The sequence below is a fragment of the Pelophylax lessonae genome, assembly GCF_965119305.1.
Source record: "Pelophylax lessonae genome assembly, chromosome: 4".
Lineage (NCBI taxonomy): Eukaryota > Metazoa > Chordata > Amphibia > Anura > Ranidae > Pelophylax > Pelophylax lessonae.
In genome coordinates, this window is record NC_138771.1 from 103,006,031 (window position 1) to 103,027,879 (window position 21,849).

The window sequence follows — 21,849 nt, forward strand, 5'->3', positions numbered from 1 at the left end:
TAGTGAGCTGCAAATTCCTTTTACTTCAAGCCTCCTCCTGGGTGGCCAAGTTTGTTCACCATGATCCCACTGTACATAAGGAACAGGAACATAGCCACGCAAGATTAGCTGGGGAGTTTGGGATTTGTGTGCATACAGCCACAACTAAAAACGCACAGCATGTTCCATACAAATTGGGGGGGGGGGGGGGGGGGGTAGTTCGGAATCTCAGAGGAAAGTCACTAGTTATTTTTAAAGCTTGACTTTACAATTGGCATTGGTTAGTGAACAGCTGTTCGCTTGTCTGCTCCAGTTTTCATAAATCCCCGCCCCAATGTATTTTATAGCAGATAAATCAAGGTTAAAAGTAATAAAAAGTAGTGTCATGATACAGCAGTAGCATTTCCTATAAAAAAAAAAAAGGATCTAAAATGTGATTGCATAAGTGTGCACACCATCTTAACTGGGTATGTAGCTGTGTTCAGAATTCAGCAGTCACATTCAAAAATCATGTTAGGTAGGAGTCAGTACACACTTGCCAACAGTTTGTATGGCTAAATTCGCACCGCACCCGCAGCAAAGACGCACAGGAGGCATTTCTGCTGCCGCATCAGGATCGGATCGCACAGCGGTTCACACTTGTGCGATCCGATCCTGTGCGAACTGCACGATCGCACTGCGATATGCGATCAAACTGGGGGTGTCGTTAAGATTACATTGACACCCCCAGCGGATCGCATATGGCAGTGTGAACTGCCAGGGGTGCGTGTGCGATGCGGGAACAGGCTGCGAATTCGCAGCCTTCCCGCATCGCAATAGTGTGAACCGAGCCTCAAAGTGCCTGCGATTAACCCCAAATAAAAGTTCAGCTGTTCTAGCAGGTCTTTCCTGACCTTTTCCTAGTCACATCCTACAGCCAAAGCCATGGTGCACAGAGAGCTTTCAAAACATCAGAGGAATCACATTGTTAAGGTACGAGTCAGCAGAAGGGTACAAAAGTTCCAAAGCATTAGATATACCATGGAACACAGTGAAGAGACATCCAAGAGGAGAAAATATGGCATAGCAGGGCCATTACCAAGAACTGGACATTCATCCAAAAAAACTTGTCAGTGAGGCTGCAAAAAGGCATACACTTACAGGAACATTAAAGCCTCATGCACACAGAGCATTAGAAAAAAAAACGAGCTGCAGAGCCACTACCAATGCCAGGAAGAAGCAGCTGCAAAAAGCTGCGTTTTTCTGTGTCGATTCAAAATCAATGGTTGCCTGTGAGCAGTCTTTGATACGGCTTTCAGCCCATTAATTTGAATGGAAGTAACTTCCAAGTCGGATCAGGACGCTCCAACTTCTGGTGAGACTTGCGCTCAGATATAGGAGGGGAAACTCAAACGACAAAAAGGAGAAAAAAAAACAAACGTGGTTTCCCCCCCCCCCCCAGGTTTCATGCTAGGCACCTTGAGTCTCGTATGGATTTTGAGGGGAACCCCACTCAAAGAAACATTGTGGGGTCCCCCCAAAATCCATATCAGACCCTTATCAGAGCATGCAGCTGGCAGGTCAGAAAAGGAGGGTGGATGAGCGAGCAGTCTCATCCCCTACTGAATCATACCAGGCCACATGCCCTCAACATGGGGAGGTGGGTGCTTTGGGGAAGGGTGGGCTCTGCACCCCCCCCACTCCAAAGCACCTTGTCCCCACATCGATGGGGACAGAGGCCTCTTCCCGACAACCTTGGGCAGTGGTTGAGGGAGTTTGCGGGCAGGGGACTTATCGGAATCTGGACACAAGACGGGTTTAGAAGTCTTATTAAAAATCTCCCTCCGGTCTTCTCTGCTGCCAACCCCCTCCTCCAAAGGATGTCATGATTATGCCAGCTCCGCTATTTGTGGCTTCTTATATAGCCATGGGGTGTGGCCATCTGACGTCACCCAGAGAGCCATTCCCTTGTGTCAAACGTTAGGTGATGTCACCGGGTGGCCACAACCCACGGCTATATAAGAAGCCTTAAAGAGTCGAGCCAGTATAATCATGGGAGACATCGTCAGCGGAGGACCGGGTTGGCAGCAAGGAAGACCAGAGGGATATTTTTAATAAAAAGACTTCTCTAAACCGTCTTGGTCCAAAGCAACCACCTTCCCATGTTGAGGGCGTGTGGCCTGGTATGGTCCAGGAGGGGGGTGGGGCCGCTCAATCGTCCCCTCCCCTTTCCTGCATGTTCGGATAAGGTCTGGTATGGTTTGTGAGGGGACCCAACGCCGCTTTCTTGCGTGCGGTTCCCCTTAAAATCCATACCGGACCCAAAGGGCTTGGTATGGAACCTTAGGGGGGGACCCCCACATATTTTCCCCATTTTGTCGTGGAGTTACCCCTCAAGATTCTCAGAGCGCAAGTCGCACCACAAGTCGGATCAGGATGCATCTTCCATTCATATCAATGAACTCCCATAGGGGACCATTGAAATTTTTTTTTTTTAATTTGAAATATACAGCTTTAAGCCACATCATACAAGCGTTAAGCAGCAGACGTTTAAACAGCTGCAATGCCAGTGGTCAGAATGCACTGGCTCTGGGGTTTTTTGCAGTTTGAAAACACCTACGCCACTTACAGCTTCCAAATGTCTGTGTGTGCATGAAGCCTTAAGATAACAGGGAGGAGCGTTAAGCTGCAAAAAAAAAAAAAAAAAGCCTAACGCCTAAAAGCATCTGCAAATACGCCCTGTGTGCATGAGGCCTAAAGGCGCTGCAGGAATATCTGGAAAGTACTGGCTGTGTGGTACATGTGACATCTCCCGTAGAACTTCATGTCTGGGCTATAGGGTAGAGCAGCAAGACAGAAGCCTTTTCTTAGGAAAAACATCCAAGCCTGGCTAAATTTTGCAAAAAACACATCTGAAGTCTCCCAAAAGCATGTGGGAAAATGTGTCATGGCCATAAAGTTCAACCTTTGTTTTATCAGACCATAATTCCAAAATACAGGTTTAGCACAAAAACCATACCCACAGTGAAGCATGGTGGTGGCAGCATCATGCTTTGGGGCTGTTTATCTTCAGCTGTAACCGGGGCCTTAGTCAAGGTATACAACAGAACATGGATTGGAGGCACTTAGGACTTTCATGGTACGGTATGAACTACACAGAACAAAATATATAAAAAAAATGAATACTAAAGTTTGTGACAATTTCAAGTTAAGTCACCCATGCGCATGGGGGGACACTCACTAGAGAAATAATCAAAGCCACACATAGCCCACAAGGGCATAACAGCTCAAGCAAAATCCCATTTCCTTGAACAGAGATTGGATAATGAGTGGGGTATCCTCCAATCTGGGTGGCCTCAATCAAAAAATCCAATATCACATCATACACTCTACATGTTTCATGGGATGTCTGCTTCTTCAGGACTAATATTCATGAGGGGTGTGATCTATAAAGGAAAATATAAAGCAAACACAATAAACAGAAAACACATAGTGAAGTCATGCATAAATGCCAGAGACATGTACAATACATCGCTAAAGAGCAATCCGAAATGCTACATAAAACCCTGGCGATTTCCCAAACTGTCTCTAGTCTTCCAGGTACATGTTAGGGCCATACCCACCAGAGAGCCCATATCACAAACAATTGGAACCACAACGCCAAATTGCAGTCTCCCGGGCAATTGCGGGAGCCAGGTGGAAGATAAATAGTAATATAAACTGGACGGGTAAAGAACAGATGGGATTAGAGTGTAGAAAGACTCAAATTGGGTTTACATAAATAAGGAATGAAATAGATCATCTCACAAACCTAAAAAACTTTAATCAACATAAGATACAAACCTTGTACAGTTTAAAAAAAAAAATGGGTTGATATTGGACTGTCATGTAGCAATGGCATTACCACACAAGGCAGAGCGCAAGCTTTCATGAGTGGTATACATGGGCAATGAACTTGGAGAATTTAAATACCGTGAGTAGAAGAGCTTTAAATCACTGTGTTGGTAATGAAATTTCTAAATAGAACTTCACCTCCTAATTATTTTAGGCTCATAAAGATAGATCCGTGCCATGCATATGTAGAACACAGTGGGTTGTATTACCGCATTTATAGGGTCTTTAGGAGACTTAATGCGGTTCCAATTATTTGTGATATAGGCTCTATGGTAGGTATGGCCCTACCATGGTAATGGAAGACTAGACAGTTTGAGAAACCACCAGGGTCTTTATATAGCATTTCTGATTGCTCTTTAGCGATTTAACAATTTATCTACATGCCTCTGGCATTTATTCATGACTGGACTGTTTTTGGTTATTTTTGCTTTATAATTTTTCTTATAGCCAACACCCCTCACGATTAGTCCCGAAGAAGCGGACATTCCACGAAACCTGTAGAGTATAAGATGTGAGATTGGATTTTTTGAATGAGGCCACCCAGATTGGGGGATACCCCACTCGTTATCCAATCTCTATTTGAGGAAGTGTGATTTTTGCTTGAGCTGTTATGCCTTGATGGGCTAGGGTTTGATTTCTCTATTGTGTCCCCCATGCACATGGATGGCTTAACTCGAAACATTTGTACGGTGTAGTTCATACCATGAAAGTTCTAAGTGCCTCCAATCCATTTTCGGTTGTATACTGGTTATTATAGGACGTAGGTACAAACACCCATTTTATGCATGTAGCACACAGCCTATACACCTTAGTCAAGGTAGAGGAAATCATCAACAGATCCAAATACCAGTCAATATTGGCACAAAACCTTCAGGTTTCTGCTAGAAAGCTCAACATGAAGAGTAATGTCATATTTAAGCATGAAAACAGCCCACAGCATACATACAAATCAGGGAATGGCTTCACTAGAAGAATAAAGTTGAAAAATCTGTGGGATGATCTTAAGAGGGTTGTGCACAGGAGAGGTCCTTGCAATTTAACAGATTTGGAGTGTTTCTGCAAAGAAGAGTAGGCAAAAAGTGGCAAGTCAAGATGTGACATGCTGATAGACCCAAGAAGATAATGTTGTAAAAAAAAAAAAAAAATCACAAAAGGTGCTTCAACAAAAGTATTAGTTTAAGTGTGTGCACCCTCCTGCAACCATATTTTAGTTTATTTTCCTCCATCTAAAAGATTTCAGTTTGATGTTCAACTGAGATGTACAGTTTATAGGTCACATTAAAAAAGGGAAACGGTTCTGAAATAATTTATCGTTTTACATCACAGAAACCGGACATATTACCTGAGGTGTGTAGACTTTATCTATCCAAGATAGAAATACACACACACACACACACACACACACACAGCAAAAAAAAAAAAAAAAGAAAGAAGAAGAACACTTTGAAAAACACATCAGATCTCCATGAGGAAAAATATCATGCCGATATCTATACTGATATGGATTGGGTAAATGTGTTAGGAACGAAAAGGATTCCACATCGTTTGATTGAAATCTAAATCAACCTACACAGAGTGTTGAATTCAAAGACATCCCAAAAATCAAACTGAAAAATGAGTCCGCAGGCTTGTCCATTTTGCTGAAATTTCATTGCAGCAACTTTAAAATGGTACTCAATATTTTGTATAGCCCCCACGTGCTTGTATGCATGCCTGACAACATCTGGGCATGCTCCTAAGACCAATGGTTTTCTGGTGTATTTCCTCCCAGATCTGGACCAGGGCCAGGTCCCTGATGAAGTCACATAGGCTTGATGCTAAGCGTTAGGACTGAGCAATAGGCAGACCAGAAGAGTTGCTGGAGGACGAGCTCGATGCTCGTGGATATGTTAGTTTTGACTACACAAGTTATTCAGCTGCTTTTATTAAAATTTGGGAAACAATACTAAACACTATTTGATTCTCCTTTCTCACACATCACTCACACGGAGATTGCCATAGAGGAGATGCAACCCACCATTGAGCGCCAATCGGAGCCAACCATAGGAGGACCCCTGGAGGCAGATAATACGTATAGGAGCACTGAGCGAAAGATATCCACATATGCTGTTACCTTACAGCTGTAATGTGAGAGACTAGCACACACAGGGGTGTCACTGCACTGGATTGAAAAGATACCAGCCAGTCACTTTCTTTTAATCCTATATGGTGACCGGACCCCACACCAGTTTACATTTCTGTGCATTGAAAGTCTTATGTCAATGGACTTTTATTTCTTCTGTCATTTTCTGCACTTCACTACTATAAATTGTTAACCCTTGTCAATAATTTGATGCATTTAGTGCAACCTGTTTACCACTCACTCTGAAATACCTTTTGATCATCTTGTCTATTAATGGCGTGATAAGTGTCATTAGGTTTTTGAATCTGCTGACTTTTCATTTGCATGCGATTTGTGCAGTGAACCTATCACATTTTGTTGTATGCATATCCATCATGTGATTTATACCACTCTTCTCGGTCATCTACTTATCAGTTGGTATCCAACAGCACCAACACTGTATTGTATTTGAGTCTCTTCGGCCACGGATTAACTAATCAGTGCTTGTGGCAGTCAGTCATTTGACAAGAAGTGATAGAGCAGGAGTATCATCCTATATTATGGACCAGGGCATCATTGAGGATTAGACTAAGGTGCAACCTGGCGACACGTGGTGCGTTTTATTTGGATTTAGGTCAGGCAAACGTGGGGGCCATTCAATGATATCAATTCCTTCATCCTCCAGGAGCTGGCTGCATACGTTTGTCGTGCATCAGGAGGAACCTAGGACCCACTGCACCAGGATAGGGTCTGACAATGGGTCCAAGGATTTCATCCCGATACCCAATTGCAGTCAGGGTGCCATTATCTAGCCTGTAGAGGTCTGTGCGTCCCTCCATGGATATACCTCCATAGACCTATTGACCAACCACCAAAACAGTCATGCTGAACGATCGTACTGGTTTGACACACACACACACACCACACCTCATCAGTCAGATCACCAGGATATTAAAAATCAGCTTTTGCTTATTTAGGATTACAGTGAAGGGACCAAAAACTTTCACAAAGTTAGACTTGAGACAGGATCAGAGATATGAGAAGTATACAGATATGAAATTCTGTTCAACCACACAATAAAAAGGCAGAGTTCACTTTTTTGTTGCTTCCCCCCCATATTTTGTTGCTTCCCTCCACGTCTGGAGTCCCCTACCGGGCACACAGGGAGGTAAACACCACCGGATGCAGGGACCACACTCCCTGGTGCAGGGTGTGGCGACTCAAGTCCACCTGCCAGTTCTCCACACCCAGAACATGAACGGCCAAAAATCGCCAGGAAACGTGCGTCTCGGCCCAAGAGAGGATCTTGGCCACTTCCTTGGCCGCCCGGGCACTCAAAGTTCCCCCATGGTGAGTGAAGTAAGCCACTGCCTTCACGTTATCTGTCTGCACCCGAACTGGGCAACCCTGAAGCCGAGTTGACCAACGGAATAAGCAGAGCTTGAGGATTGGGACCCCTCTGGGGTAGGGGGCGGCCGTTATCCATGGCAACCAAATCGAGCTCAAAAGACAGAGGGCATAGGCCATGTTTTTTAGAAGTGCATTCAGACAGCAGCAGATCCACTTAGGACGCCAAAGTCGCAAAAGCAGCAGATAATGAGGCCATGGAAGAGGATTCAGGAGTTCCTCAAGCACCAACTAGGTCTGTGGGAAATTTGCCACCCTGGAACTCCATATTAGTAAATTTTAAGGACGCTGGACCTTTAAAAACGGCAGTTCCCGTGGAACACCACCGGTAACTGCTCCACCTGTGGAGACCCTTCAGAGACAGCAATAGCAACAAAAAGAAACAGTTTTTACAGGAAAATGCCAGAGTAAACAGTTAAAAATCACCCCACAGTGTCTGTACTTGCCACACGCTGCTGCAGTGAAAAAGAGAAAAGAGGAAGGGACCTCACACACAGAGGCCTATGCCCGCCCTGAGCCACAAACAAATGGCGCCTTATAGAAATTAAATGAGGAAGCACTGGCAAAACGGCTGCTGCCCTTACTAGGTGGTCGCCCTCATCCAAGATGGCGCATAAACCGGCACCAGAATAAGCTAAAATGGCTGCTACCCACACAAAGCGGCCTAAACAGCCTGCCCACACCCAAAATGGCAGCCGTGAAAGCGGCGCCAAATGGGGCATAAAATACACGCGCTGGTCCCCACAGGGAACCCCAGAGAGCACCCCCGGGATGTATAAAGCCCCCCCCAGTCATGGCAGTATGCACCGCAAAAGCTCCCCCAGCAGGGGCAGGGAGGAAGGGGGCCACAGCACATAGCCAGGAAGGGGATACCACAGAAGCCACCATGTACTGCCATCCCCTAAGAGTGGGCCCACGGAACACCCTCACAGACAATAGCTCCCCATTAGGGACCCAGGGGCAGTAGTGCTCACCATTCCAGCGAACGCGGGCACCTCTCTGATACGGAAGCCCTCCCACCCTGAGTGGGGGTGCCGTCAGCCAGGAAGGATGCTAGCAACTTGCGGGCGTTTCAGAGTGGAGACATCCAGGCAAAGGGACTCCGCAGGCTCGTCCCCATCTCAATGGGCACTGTAGTTGCGAGGCCAGGGCGCACCAATGACCTGTGACGCTCTGTGGCAGGCTGGGGCTCCATAAGGATCTATATTATCCAGTGCGAGGCCCAGCTCTGCTGTCGCTTGTAGTCCTCCAGGAAATCCCCAACTAGCTATAGTGAGTGAAATAAAGCAATTTTCAAAGAAAAAAATATAAAAGAAACTGAGACATAGGTCCCAGCAGGGAAGACCTAGCCTACTCCTAATGTTAGGCAGCATAAAAACTGAAGAGCAGCTCCTAGTGGCTGATGGGTAATAACTGAGGAACAGCCCCCTAGAGGTGTGTTATGCATTAAGGCTTTTGTTTGTTAACCTTTTCACTGCCTAGCCAGTTCCTGTAGAGGGCACCATTACCCACTCGTGAAGGCTAGCTGAACGGGCGGCGACTGTCATAGGACGCAAGAGAAAAAAATTTCTATAGAATCCTGCCCAAACAGGTACAGGAGTAAAATTGTTAAAAATGTCAATCTCTGTAGAGAATGAGTGAGAAAAGCAGGCAAAAAAAAAAAGCTGCAAAACCAAACAAAAAAAAAGGGCTGGCAGAAGCAAAAATGAAGAATCTTGAGAAGTTTGTACAAAAACCTGAAAGTCACTTAATTTAACCACTTGCCGACCGCCGCACGCCGAGTTACGTCGGCGGTCAGCCCCTCACAGGCAAAGTGACGTAGGGCTACGTCACTAGCTTGTGAGGGTCTAGGGAGCGAGCGCGCGCCGCCGGAGGCGTGGTCACGGACCCCCCCGCGCGTTTAACCGGCGGACCCGATGTCCGCCGGCCACTCTGCGATCGGCGGGGGAGAGGGAGAAAGTCAGGCAGCTTGTGTAAACAAGCTGCCCGTCATTCTCCCCTCTGTATGAGAGATGATCATATGGATCTACTATGTAGATCTGTTGATCACTCTGCATACAGCTGAAGCCACAGCCAATCACAGTTAGAATCACGCCCCTAGGGACACACACAGCCCCTCCCTCTCAAATAAAGTTAACCCCTTCACTACCAGTGTATTTTTACAGTAACAGTGCATATATATAGCACTGATTACTGTAGAAATGTCACTGGTAACCCCAAAAGTGTCAAAAATGTCAGTCAAGGGTCCGATCTGTCCGCCCCAATGTCGCAGTACCGCAAAAAAAAAAATAAAAAAAAAAAATCGCAGATCGCCGCCATTACGCGTTAAAAAAAAAACCACCAAAAATGACAAAAATCTTTCCCTTTGTTAGTAAACGCAATAACTAACCAATCAAAATACGCTTTTTGCGATTTTTTTTACCAAACATAGGTAGCATAAAACAAATTGGCCGAAAATGTTAAAAAATTTTGATTTTTACATTTTTTTGGGGGTAATTTCATATAAAAAAAAGGGGAAAATATTGCTATTTTTGCAAAATTGACGCTCTTTTTTTGTTTATAGTGCGTGATCAAAAAAAAAAAAAAAAAAAAAAAATCGCACAGGTGATCAAATACCGCCAAAAGAAAGCTCTGTGGGAAAAAAGACGCCAAATTCGTTTAGGTACAGCGTCGCACGACCGCGCAATTGTCCGTTAAAGTCACGCAGTGCCGAATCGCAAAATAGCCCCTGGTCGTTTAGCAGCCAAATCCTCCGGGGCTTAAGTGGTTAAGAAGTTGTAAATAGTAGTGGACTGCAACTCCTCAGGGGCTCGATTAATAACATTGGAAGGACTCCGAATAAAAGTTTCAGTAGCTAATGGCTAAGAAACCCTCAAGCTACAGGTATGCTGGAGTGAAGAGCCCTTAAGGCCTCTGTGCTAACTGAGCAAACAACTGGGTGATATGAGCAATGAAGCCTTGCAGGGCTGTAGTAAAAAAACAAAAAAATCAGCCAAAAGAACAGAAGAACCCGTCAAACTGATGGAGCTAAAGAGAAAACTGATGGCCAAATAGACTCAAAATGCAGGGGGAAACAAGATTCCATGCTGTAGACGTCAACACCACAAACATGGGGGCTGCAAGTCTGCTACAGTCTGAGCTAGGGGAATCTTTTATAGTAGGACTGTTCCCACCATGTCTTTTAAAAAGGTATGCTGCATGGAGACAAGACAACACAAGGCTCAGGGTATGTGGATTGGGGCTTGGCTGGCTCAAGGTTGGGTTGTTCAGAATACAATAGCTCATTGGGGGAGTTTGCCACACTAACATTCGGCAATCTGGTTCAATGAAAAAAATTAAATAAAAAAAAATATAGACAAGACCACATACAAAAAAACCTAGCTTGTAATATCTATTACCAAAATAAGAATTTTTAGTTTCTTCCATATAAAGCAAAAAACATTTATGCATTTCTCATAACATTTATAGCTTTTCCTTTAACTCAAGTAGAAAGCAAATAATTTACTCTTAATTATAGTTGGCTCAGAATGCAAAAGAACCCACTCACAATTGTTGGCAAGTTAGCTGCCTGGTTCCCAAGTTGTGTTATGTACAATAAACTTAATTTAAAAAAGTGCAGGTTCTAGGGCATTCATGATGACAAACTATTAGGTCATTAGCAGACACAGTCAACTAAAATCAAGCCAGGTTGCTTAAGCCTGGTACACACTAGTGCTTTTTTTTCCTCTCTTCAACCCAGTGGGCGGAATAAAAAAAAAAAAAAAAAAGTGGCTCAGGTCGGAGCCGCTGTACCAGCTCTGGTGCTCTGGTCAGTGCTCCCATTTTAAGCCTTGCCCTTTCGACAGAAGGCCGCTAAACAGCTTCCTTATCATTATAACCCGCATATCACGATTAATATTCCAGTAACTGAACATATGTACAGTCAGTTTAACATTCAAAAGACAAAAATCACATAGGCAAAGAACGGCATATGTGGACAGGCAATAAAATCAAATGCATACATTTCAGGGGAAATAAAAAGGGTTGTACTAGCTTACAGCCTCAAAGTAAATTCTACGTAATCAATAGTGATAATCAGAAATAAAGGAGACTGAAGTTTAATGTATTATTACCCTACAGATCTAATAAAACACACAAACCAGAATGAGACCATATTTAATATGTCACTAACAAATTAAAAATTGCCTGGGGTATTTTTCTGGTATAACATATGTAGGCTTAAAATTACTGTAATGTTAACTTAAGACCTGTCCCACAAGAGTTACAAGTGTATTTTTACTTTAGGGTAACAGCTCTACTTAATTTCTATCTCCGATATAATCATATCAAAAGCCTGCAAAAAGCATAGGAAATTCATGTGAGCCATGCCGCAAAAGCTTACAGTGGCATTACAATCAAAAAATGCACGCTTAAAATCAAGGGTTACCAGTTTTCTGGCCAAAGCATTTATGACAAAATTCCTTTTATTTGCACACTTTTCCAAACTGCACACCCAGAATATCACCCTACTTGTTCCTGGGTAAGCTTTGCTGCCTACCACATCACCTCTTCGCTTACCGGGGAGAGGTAATGAGGCTGGTTCATTGCCCAATGAGCATGCTGGAGATGAGGTAAAAACCAGGAAACAAGTAAGTCACCGACTTGAGTTTGTGTACACACACTTATTACTAAAAGTATTGGGATGCCGGACTTGAATACACACAAACTTTAATGGCTTCCCAGTCTGTAGGGTTCAATATTGACTTGGTCCACCCTTAGCAGCTATAACAGCTTCAACTCTTCTGAAAAGGCTGTCCACAAGGTTTAGGAGTGTGTCTATGGGAATGTTTGACTATTCTTCAAGAATCGCATTTCTGAGGTCAGGCACTGATTTGGACGCTAAGGCCTGGTTTGCAGTTACTCAGCGCTGTGCTCCACTCTGCGGCCCACACGCACACAAGGAACGACTAGGTACAGGCAGGCTGTACCTTCCCTGTCCTGACCTCGGTCTCTGCACTTGAACACCATGCTGGAGGTTTTTCAACTTTAAGAGGACTGTTAACAGACTACAGACGAGCTTTGGTTTTATCCACATCATGCGAGTTACCAATTGTCTACATTATCACTTTGAATTAAAAAAAAAAAAACAAATTTACACTTCTAGGCACTTTTTGTGTTTACAATTTCTCCAGAGTTATCTTTCATGCCCAAGAGCTATTCCTTGCCCTAAGTGTCTCCTGCTCAGTACTCCAGTGACTATACAGAAACTTATCCTCAGATTGTACCATACCCACATGTTGGTTTTTACATATGTTTTATTGAGCGGTCATGGCTCATGCTTAGCGCCTGTCACCCATGTTTTGTATATCCCCCGAAAAACAACCCCACACTATAATGTCCCCTCTACCAAATGATTTGGACCAGAGCACAAAGCAAGGTCCATAAAAGACATGATGAGCGAGTTTTGGGTGGAGGAACTTGACTGGCCTGCACATAGTCCTCACTACAACCTCGATAGAACACCTTTAAAATGAATTAGAGCGGAGACTGCGAGCCAGGCCTTTTCATTTTTCATTTTCAGGCCTCATCAGAGCCTGACCTCACAAATGCACTTCTGGAAGAATGGTCAAACATACCCATAGACACTCCTAAACTTTGTGGACAGCCTTTACAGAAGAGTTGAAGTGGTTATAGCTGCAGAAGGTGGACTAACTTGATATTGAACCCTACAGACTAAGACTGGGATGATATTAAAGTTTGCGTGTGTGTGTGTGTGTAAACAAATTTTAAAATGGATCTAAAAACCAAAATAAAAAAACTTTAATATATAAAAAAATATTTATATAATAATTTTTGATTGGCAATTGCGTCACTGTTAAGGCCCGTACACACGATAAGAAAATTGGAAGTAAAATTTCGTCTGAACGATCTGCTGACTTTTGGATCGTTAGTATAATGCTTTTTGACGGTCGATTATGAATTTTCATACGACAAAAGCTGAATGCACAGGGAAGATATTAATCGTATAAATACAAGGTCCAATTTTTGTTTAATTAGTAGTTTTCCAAAATTAGAGTAAGAGCACGCATGCTCGGAAACAAAATGCATACAAAACAATTCAACACATCATCACTTCTGATGTTGAATTCTGTCGAACAAGAACGCTCATATGAAAGTAATCTCTTCACTTTCAATAGAAGACTAGCATGCAACAAAAAAAAAAACAAATGCAAATTTGTCCACTAATCTGATCATGTGTACGAGACTTAGGAAGGAGGTCAAATCTTCCAATGTGGACACTGCAGAGATTTTTGCTCCATTGCGGTTGTGGCTATAGAAAAAAGGAAGTGAAAGGAAATTTCCAATGCTAAAAAGTTTCAAAGAATAATAAAATTAAAGTAATCAGGGAAAAAGTAAAAGAAAAAAAAAAGCAGAACACCGCAGCCAATAGTATTTTTCCTTTACAAGATTTTCAAACCAAACAATCAGAAAGATAAAGCAAAGTTACATTTAGATGATCCCTTTTTGTTCATATTCACACAACACCCACAGCAGAGCAGTTTAAAACTCAATTTGTAGCCATGAAGTAAATATGATTGTACTGTGATTTCAAAGTAACCACTCAGCATACTTGGTTTTGAGGTTCTTTTTCAGAGTCTTCTTCTGGAGGGACAGGCTGTGATTCACTGCACGTCATGCCTTCTGGGGATAGCACTGTGAGAGACTTAGAATTTTCTTCATCATGCTCCTCAGTATCCTTTACTTCATCACTATCATCTTGGTCACTTACATCTTGAGACTCCAACTCAAATTCCTTTTTTGAAAAAGGCAAACAATGTGAATCTCATATGTTCTGAGAAAACCTTGCTTACCCTTTTAACTGCACGCGGGTAGGAATTGTTTGCCAACTTCACAACTTGGAAGAATATAATCTGGTGCAGATCATGTTGGTTACCTTGTCGGGCATGTTCTTCAAAACTGTACACTTCTTTTAAGCACTTTTCAGCCTTATACCTTTCTAAATTGTAAACAGAAGCCTTCCCCGGAACTACATTATGCCTATGTTTTGGGTTTCTCTTACAGAGCCAAATGGCATACAATGAAGGCAAAAAAAAAAAAAAAAATGCTGTTAAAAACCACCAAACGAAAAATAAAATGGAGGATGACCAGGACAGTGGTGCAGTGTAGACAAAGTAAATTCCTATAGAAATGGAATACTGCCAAAATTAGACCGTCATCTTCACATCATTGAAACGTTTGTAAAGTAGTCTTGTTGAAATGTCCACTTGATTACTGGAGCGCGGGATTTTTTTCCCCTTTTGTTTTAGGCCTTTTTTTTTTTTTTTTTTTTTTTACAGCAAAGGCTCTGCTACCTTTGTATCACTGTTATTTGTTAATTGCAAACTCATCACTTTTTGATCGACTATTGTAAAAACCATTAAAAAAAAAAATTAAAACGAAATGTCAACTTGGATGTTATCTAGATCGTCTACACTAATCAAAAAACTATTTTCACCAATGTCCATGGGAATCTCTACTTTCATTGGTGGTAGAACCCTCCTCTTATGCAATGCTATTGAGGCAAGGGTTTGAGTTTTTAATGGATTAGAGATAAATGAGTTAATTGTTCATCAGCCTTAGAGCTGCCTATCAGCTATATCAGCTATAGTGCAAGAACAGAAACCCAAGCCAGACTACACTGCAACACATTTCCAAAGGGGTCCAATATTTAAAAAAGGACCCGTTTAAATATGTGCAGTAAAATCAAAGCTTCGGATTCAAGAAAACACAAGTGGAATAGGGGAAAGCAAAATCTAAAAACTACATTTCCTGCATGCAAGACCTTAAAGGAGTTGTAAAGGCATAAGGTTTTTTTTTTTTTTTTTTTACATCCTAATGCTTTCTATGCATTAAAGCGGTAGTATAGTGCTTTTTGACACTTACCTACAGGTAAGCCTATAATAAGGCTTACCTGTAGGTACAAATAATATCTCCTAAACCGGCATGGTTTAGGAGATATTTACAGTACATGTAGCCGCTCGCGCGAGCGGCGCATGCGCTCTGAAGGTCTGGGGAGACCTTCAATTTATTTGCCGGGAGCTTGCCGGAAAATCACTCACGCGCGCATGCGCGGGAGTGACGTCATCGCGGCTCCGGCCAATCATCGCGCCGGAGCCGTCTCTTCCGGCCAATCACCGCGCTGGAGCCGCCGAACCCGGAAGAGACAGCGAGGGATCATGGCAGCGCCCGCAGCGATGTCAGGGGGTCCGTATGGGGGCTTCGTTGTAAGGTAAGTTACACATAATGGGCTAGTATGCGATGCATACTAGCTCATTATGCCTTTGTCTTGCAGGTTTTTTTTTTTTATTCTAGGGTTTACAACCGCTTTAAGACAAAAAAAGCCTTCTGTGTGTAGAAGCTGTCCCAGCACCCCCTAATACTTGCCTGAGCCCCATTCTCCACCCAGCAATGTCCACAAGTCTCTTGGCTGTCTGGGACTCTACCTCCTGATTTGCTGAGACACAGATGGGGTGCTACTGGCTCCCACTGCTTTCAGTTAGCTAATCCGGAGAGAGGGGGGGCGGGGCCAGATGGCAGCTCCATGTTTGAATGGACACAAAGCTGCTGCAGCTGGGCTCAAGTGACCCCATAAAAGTGGCTTGCTGTTGGGAAACTCGACAGGAAGAAGGGGCCAGGAGGAGCGAAGAGTGAACCAAGAAAAGGAGGACAGAATTCAGATCCTATAATTTTCAGACTAAAACTGACTGGTTCTCTAGCTGCAGTTTTCCATGAAAAAAAAAAAAAAAAAAAAAGCTGCTGCCCTTGAATCTAACCAGGTCAAAGTAGCAAGCTTACATGCCAAATGTATTAGTTTAACCCATTAGTAAGGTAAACCTCACTAATAAGTATAACTGGTAAGTTAAGCTGGTTTAATTGAAAGCAGTGTACACAGCAAGCTTAGGGATCGTTCACAGTAGCTTTGCTCTCTTCTCTGAAGAGTGATCTGGGTTTGAAATACTCTTTAGAGAGCGCTTGACAGGCAGAGAGGAGACTTCCTGCCTGTGAACCCCACAAACCCCTGCACTAGCACAGGTTTGCTGGGTGATGCAGATTGGCCTCAATCACTTAAATGGGTTGCATTGGTCGTGTGGGTACCTCCCTATGAAAGCAACAGGGGGTATAATTCCTGCCACAGTTTCAGCCATTGCCTCTGCAGTTAAAGACGTTTAATCTCTCCAAACTGGAAAAATAGAGCTTTAGAAGCTTAAACAAAGCTTGCCAAAGTTCTCTGCAAAAGCTTGCAACACACACACTGGTGTTGATTTACTAAAACTGGAGAGTTAGAAATCTGGTGCAGTTGTGCCTAGTAGCCAATCAGCTTCTTAGCTTTGTTCAATTAAGAAAAAACCTGGAAGCTGATTGGGTTATATGCACAAAATTTTGCACACTACAGTTTTAGTAAATCAACCCCACTGCTCTTAAACAGCTTTAAGTCCTAAACATATCTTGTTCTACGCTGTCCCCTTTAGGATATGAAAATCAAAGGCTCTATATAAAATTCGGGCAACAAGTTAACTGGCCTATTCTTTGAAAACCAATTAAAATATAACTTATGTAAACTTGTACATTTTCATAAGATGATCTCTTCCCTGACTCCAATACTTTGAGAGAATCTTCTATTGAAAACATACAATAGCTTCTGCAAACTAATTTCCCATAAAACAAATGAGGTGCCATCTCTCTTCTCTCCCTCAATACCAAGAAAGCTTAGCAACTGACAACAGGATGAAAGTTCATTTCCAATGCAATGCAAACCTTAAACCTTGCAATAATTTACAAATTTCACTGCGTAGACCTAAATTAAAAATTACTTTCATTATTTATTTGTTTTCTCTTCAAACAAAAGGTTCTTCATTACAGATTAGAGCATTTTGTATAGAATTATTTTACCTTCACTAAATCTTCTTCCATAGAAGCCTCACACCCAGATTCATCAGCCTCCTGCTTCTTGCCTGAAATTTAGAGCACAAAAACCCATTACATCTTTAGAAAGTGGGATTCAGTATCGATCTTCCCATCACAGGAGCTGCAGCAACAACTGTAAACATCACAGAACAATTGCACAAATTTACCAGCACACCACGGATCGTCAGTTAGGTCCAAATCTTTATTGAAGAACAATCATACCACAGAAAACCTACTGCAACTGTTCAGAGCCACACAGGACCCGTTTGTCAGGCATCACATAAAAATCGATAAAATCTTAAAGAAATGTGTTAAATCTGTTTAGTTTTAACTAGGCGTTACAACATGTGTAAAAATGATTTTTGACTTACAATAAAATGCATTTCTCTGATGTTCGATGGACACATCTCCTGATCTTCATAACCATTGGGTTTTACTGCCCTCTACAGAAGGACACTAGGCAGAAAAAATAATCTGGCTACACCTATGGAAAGTCCCAGGAGGTATACTCCTCTGCTATAGGTACTATAGGTTATATTACAAGCAAGCAGTGTCAGAAGAAATACAACTCCACAGAGGGGTGGGTGCTGTGTCAGTCAATGATCATCAGAGAAATGGATTTTACAGTAAGTCCAAAAATCCCATTCTCTTTCGTTCATTGACGGACAGTTCATGATCTTCATAACCATTGGGATGTCCCAAAGCAGTGAGGGATGGGAACAGCTAAAAATAAACTCCCAAGGCCAACTATAGCCAACCAGGTAAAACTGGAGATCGTCTGAAAAAAAAAAAAAAAAAAAAGACCATCAGGCCCAACACCCACATGCAAGTCCAGAGGGAATATCATCTGCTGCACAGCAGGAGCCTGCAGTTTGTCCAGAGAAAGCAGCACTCTGGCTAAGGCAGAGTCCAGAATCAGACCTAGATAGTCCAGCTTTGTGGATGTAACCAAAGCAGACTTCTGAAAATTCAGAAACCAGCCAAACACCCTCAAGCTTATATGGCGATTTCCAGGTTTTTTACCAGAGCAGTAGCAGACTCCCCCATCGGCTTAACAATACTAGCGCCGGAGCCAACACTTTCATAAAGACCCAAGACCAAAGACCAACGCCACAAACTGATAATGCTCCTCTCCCACAGCAAAGCAGAGGAAGAGCTGGAGACCGACATATATCGGAATGTAAAGTGGTGTCCTTGATGTCAATGGAGGCAAGAAAAAAAATGCAGGAAAGCCCCCACCGTGCGAACAAACTCCATTCTGAACTTCTGCATCTGCACAAAGCAGTTCAGCGCCTTTATGTCAAGAAATGCACGCACACTGCCTTCATTCCTGGGGACTGTAAACAGTTGTAGTAAAACACCTGAAAAACGTTCCGAAATCTGAACCATCACCCTTTTTAAAGTAAAAAGGTCATGCACCACCCCAAAAAGAGCTAGTAAGCTGACCGGGGACAGTCACCCTCCAGTAAGGCTCTTCCTTCCAACATGCAAGAACGAAACTCAATATTGTAGCCCGAGCAAATGACCTCGTGGACCCACCTAACTTTGAGGGGAGTCTATGGGTCGAGAAGACATCCCCCCCCACCCCAGAAACGGGTAAGGGTGCACCTTCATGCTGAAGGGGCCTTGTCTGCAGGTCTGGAGAAGCCCGCTCTTGACTTGCCAGACCACATTCGATTGGATCCTCCAGAGGCCCAGGTGCTCTGATCCCTTGTCAGTTAACCCTAAGGGACAAAAAAATTATGAGCTGAGAAGGAGGGGCCACATCTACGACGAAGGTCCTTGCCCTTAATAGCCTGCTGAATAAAGATTAAGGTACTTTTCCCCCATATGAGACCTTTAATGAAGTCATCTAGGGTAGCCCCAAACAGGCGATCTCCTTGAAAAGGGAATATCAGTCAAGGCCTTTTTAGAAGTCTGGTCCGCAGACCAGCATTTGAGCTAAAAGACACGCCAAAGGGACCACTGCCAAAACAGAGAGCCAAGCCACTGGGGGAGCCGCATCCAAAGAGACATCACAGAAAAACTGTAGCCCCTGGACCAGCTGGTCGACCAGCTCAACAAAGGTGGGGGGGAGCTACTCCCCCCCCCCCCTCCAGGACACAGTGCAAAAGCCTAGTCCATTCAGTCAGTCTGCAACACCAGGGCAATGTAAAACACTGCAAAATGGACGAGCCCCACCCCTCTGGCAGCCCACCTGGTTGCCAGCCGGAGCACCAATCGATCCTCAGTAGAGGGAGAGGACCCCACCAGAAACCAGGAGAAACTGCACGAACCGCGATTAGCAAACGATTCAGGAGTCAACACCAGTGGATGAGGAGGGGTTCCCACCGCCGAAATCGTTGCTGCTATTTTCAATGGCAAACTACTGAAAAATGGCCGCTGGACTACACCAACTTGACGTCAAATTAAACACACTGGCTACAAGAAAATGGGAGGTACCCTAAGGCTCCCAGAGACCCTGGAGGGACCCCTAGGCCTCAGAAAAGGGCACAGGAGAAGGGAGGCCCCTGGTAGGAGACCCCACCAGGTAGAACCCCCCCCCCCCATCGCCAGTACAGCACCCCTGCCTCCACCCAGGCCACCTCACAGCCCCAGCATCAGCGAAGGAGAAAGGGGGGGGGGGGTTTGAGATAGCCCACAGGGACCACCAGACCGATGAGAGGGGTGCCTAACAGAAAGGAGGGGAATCCAGGAGAAGAGGGGGGACAGTTACCATACCAGGCAGGCACCGCTCCCGACAAAACCTTCTCTCCATTGAAATAGGGGGCTGTCGGCCAGGAGGAATGCTGCGACTTGGCCGAGACCCCATCGTATGCAACCTCGTGAGGCGTTTAACCTCGCAGGCAAACCCTCGTTCGGTGCGGCTATGTCACGGCCGACCCATCGCGGAAATGAGGTCTGCATGCACTCGCTGGCCAGACTAGGGTAGCCTCTGGAGCTAGAATATCCAGCCTGTGGCACAGTCTGGCAGTTGATTGTAGATCTTACAGGAAAAAATCCACGGAGAGAAAAAAAAATTTCCCAGGACCAGGGATCCCAGCAAGGAACTAGGTCCTTACCACTGACTAGGCAGGAAAAAAAAAAAAAAAAAAACCTTGAGTACCTATAGCAGAGAGAGGGAGTATACCCCCTGGGACTGCCCATAGGCATAGCCAGACTTTTTTCTACCTATTGTTCTACTCCTGTAGGGGGCAGTATAACCCAATGTTTAAGACCAGGAGCGATGTCCGTCAATGAACGAAAGACAAAAGAAAGCGAGGGGGGTAAGGTCCGAGTTACAAAATTTAGTTCCTCCAATTTCCCAATAGCTCTACTCAACAATGTACATCAGTTAACGTTTTACTCAAACCTACTGGAAAAAGTTTGGAGATGCCAACAGACACTTTAGCCCCACTGCCAATGTTTACCTCTAAGACACACCACACTGTCATTTGAGACGCAGTAGCTGCTCCTAATCTGAAATCCATGTTAGCCCCCCCCCCATGCCCACTGTTCAAATTTAGGGACATGCACTCACTTGCATGTCAGATTGGGAGCAACAGTTATGTGCATTGAATCACTGAGTTCCAATTGACATCAAGGGACTTGATGCAGGTAACAGCGCTTAAAGGGTGTAAGCTTTAGCACACCCTATTTGACCTAGGCCTCAACACATCTCCCAGGAATACTGTCAAGAAAGTTCACTGCCCCATGTCCCTAAGCACAGCTGCAGATGCGTCTTTGGGTTAGGTCTGCCCCAATCAAACTAAAGTCATAGTAAACCTTAAATTCAGCTTTAACTAAAGAAATGCCCAAGTAAGAAGAAATCCTAAAACACCATGCTTACTCTGATCACAAATCTGTACTGTAAACTTAAAAAAGTGTAACAGGCATTCCTAACATCAAGAAAAGACTAAAGATCTTATACACACCCTTGTTCTTGATTAGTTTTTTCGTAGGAGTATCTGCAGAAGAACTTATTTCAACATTATCAGGATCACCGCCTTCTTCTTCAATTGCCTGTAAAGAAAATCACAACCGTTAAAAAAAAAAAAAAAAAAAAAAAAAAAAAAAAAAAACACAAAAACAAAAAGTAAAATCTGTAATGTTGCGATATTTAATGCAAATCTTACTAGCAGCCAGGATGGTGTTTACATTTGTAGAGTTGACAATGGGCTTTCATGTGAAAATGACTGACAAGATGGAAGCGACTCCTCAACCTCCCGTTTTAGATTTCATATTAAACATAATAACCTATAGTGCTTGTGTGCACCAAAAATTTGCATTTCATAAACCTTTGCACCGGTAGGGCTCAAAAAAAGTGCAACTACCACAAATTCATTCTCCAGGATATTGGAATTCAGAAAATAAACACTGAGGGGTTTCACTAATCTTCAGGCCTAAAAACGTACATTTTAACCGCTTGACGTTAATTAACGTCACTAGCCTGGGAGGGTCTGGGGAGCACGCGCCGCCGGAGGCGCGCTCCTGCGCGGTCACGGACCCCCCCGCGCGTGTGACCGGCGGACCCGATGTCCGCCGGTCACTCGGCGATCGTCGGG

At 43.8% G+C, this 21,849-nt stretch overlaps 1 protein-coding gene across 1 annotated transcript in view; it reads right to left on the reverse strand.

Moving 5' to 3' along the window:
* Nucleotides 1-21,849, reverse strand: part of SLTM (SAFB like transcription modulator) — a 111,106-nt gene that overhangs the window by 76,800 nt on the left and 12,457 nt on the right. Inside the window, exons 2-4 of the mRNA XM_082257053.1 lie at nt 21,220-21,307; nt 17,291-17,352; nt 13,971-14,153 (exon numbers count right to left, since the gene is read on the reverse strand). Of these exons, the coding sequence (XP_082113179.1) occupies nt 13,971-14,153; nt 17,291-17,352; nt 21,220-21,307 (333 nt within the window). The remainder of the gene's footprint in view (nt 1-13,970; nt 14,154-17,290; nt 17,353-21,219; nt 21,308-21,849) is intronic.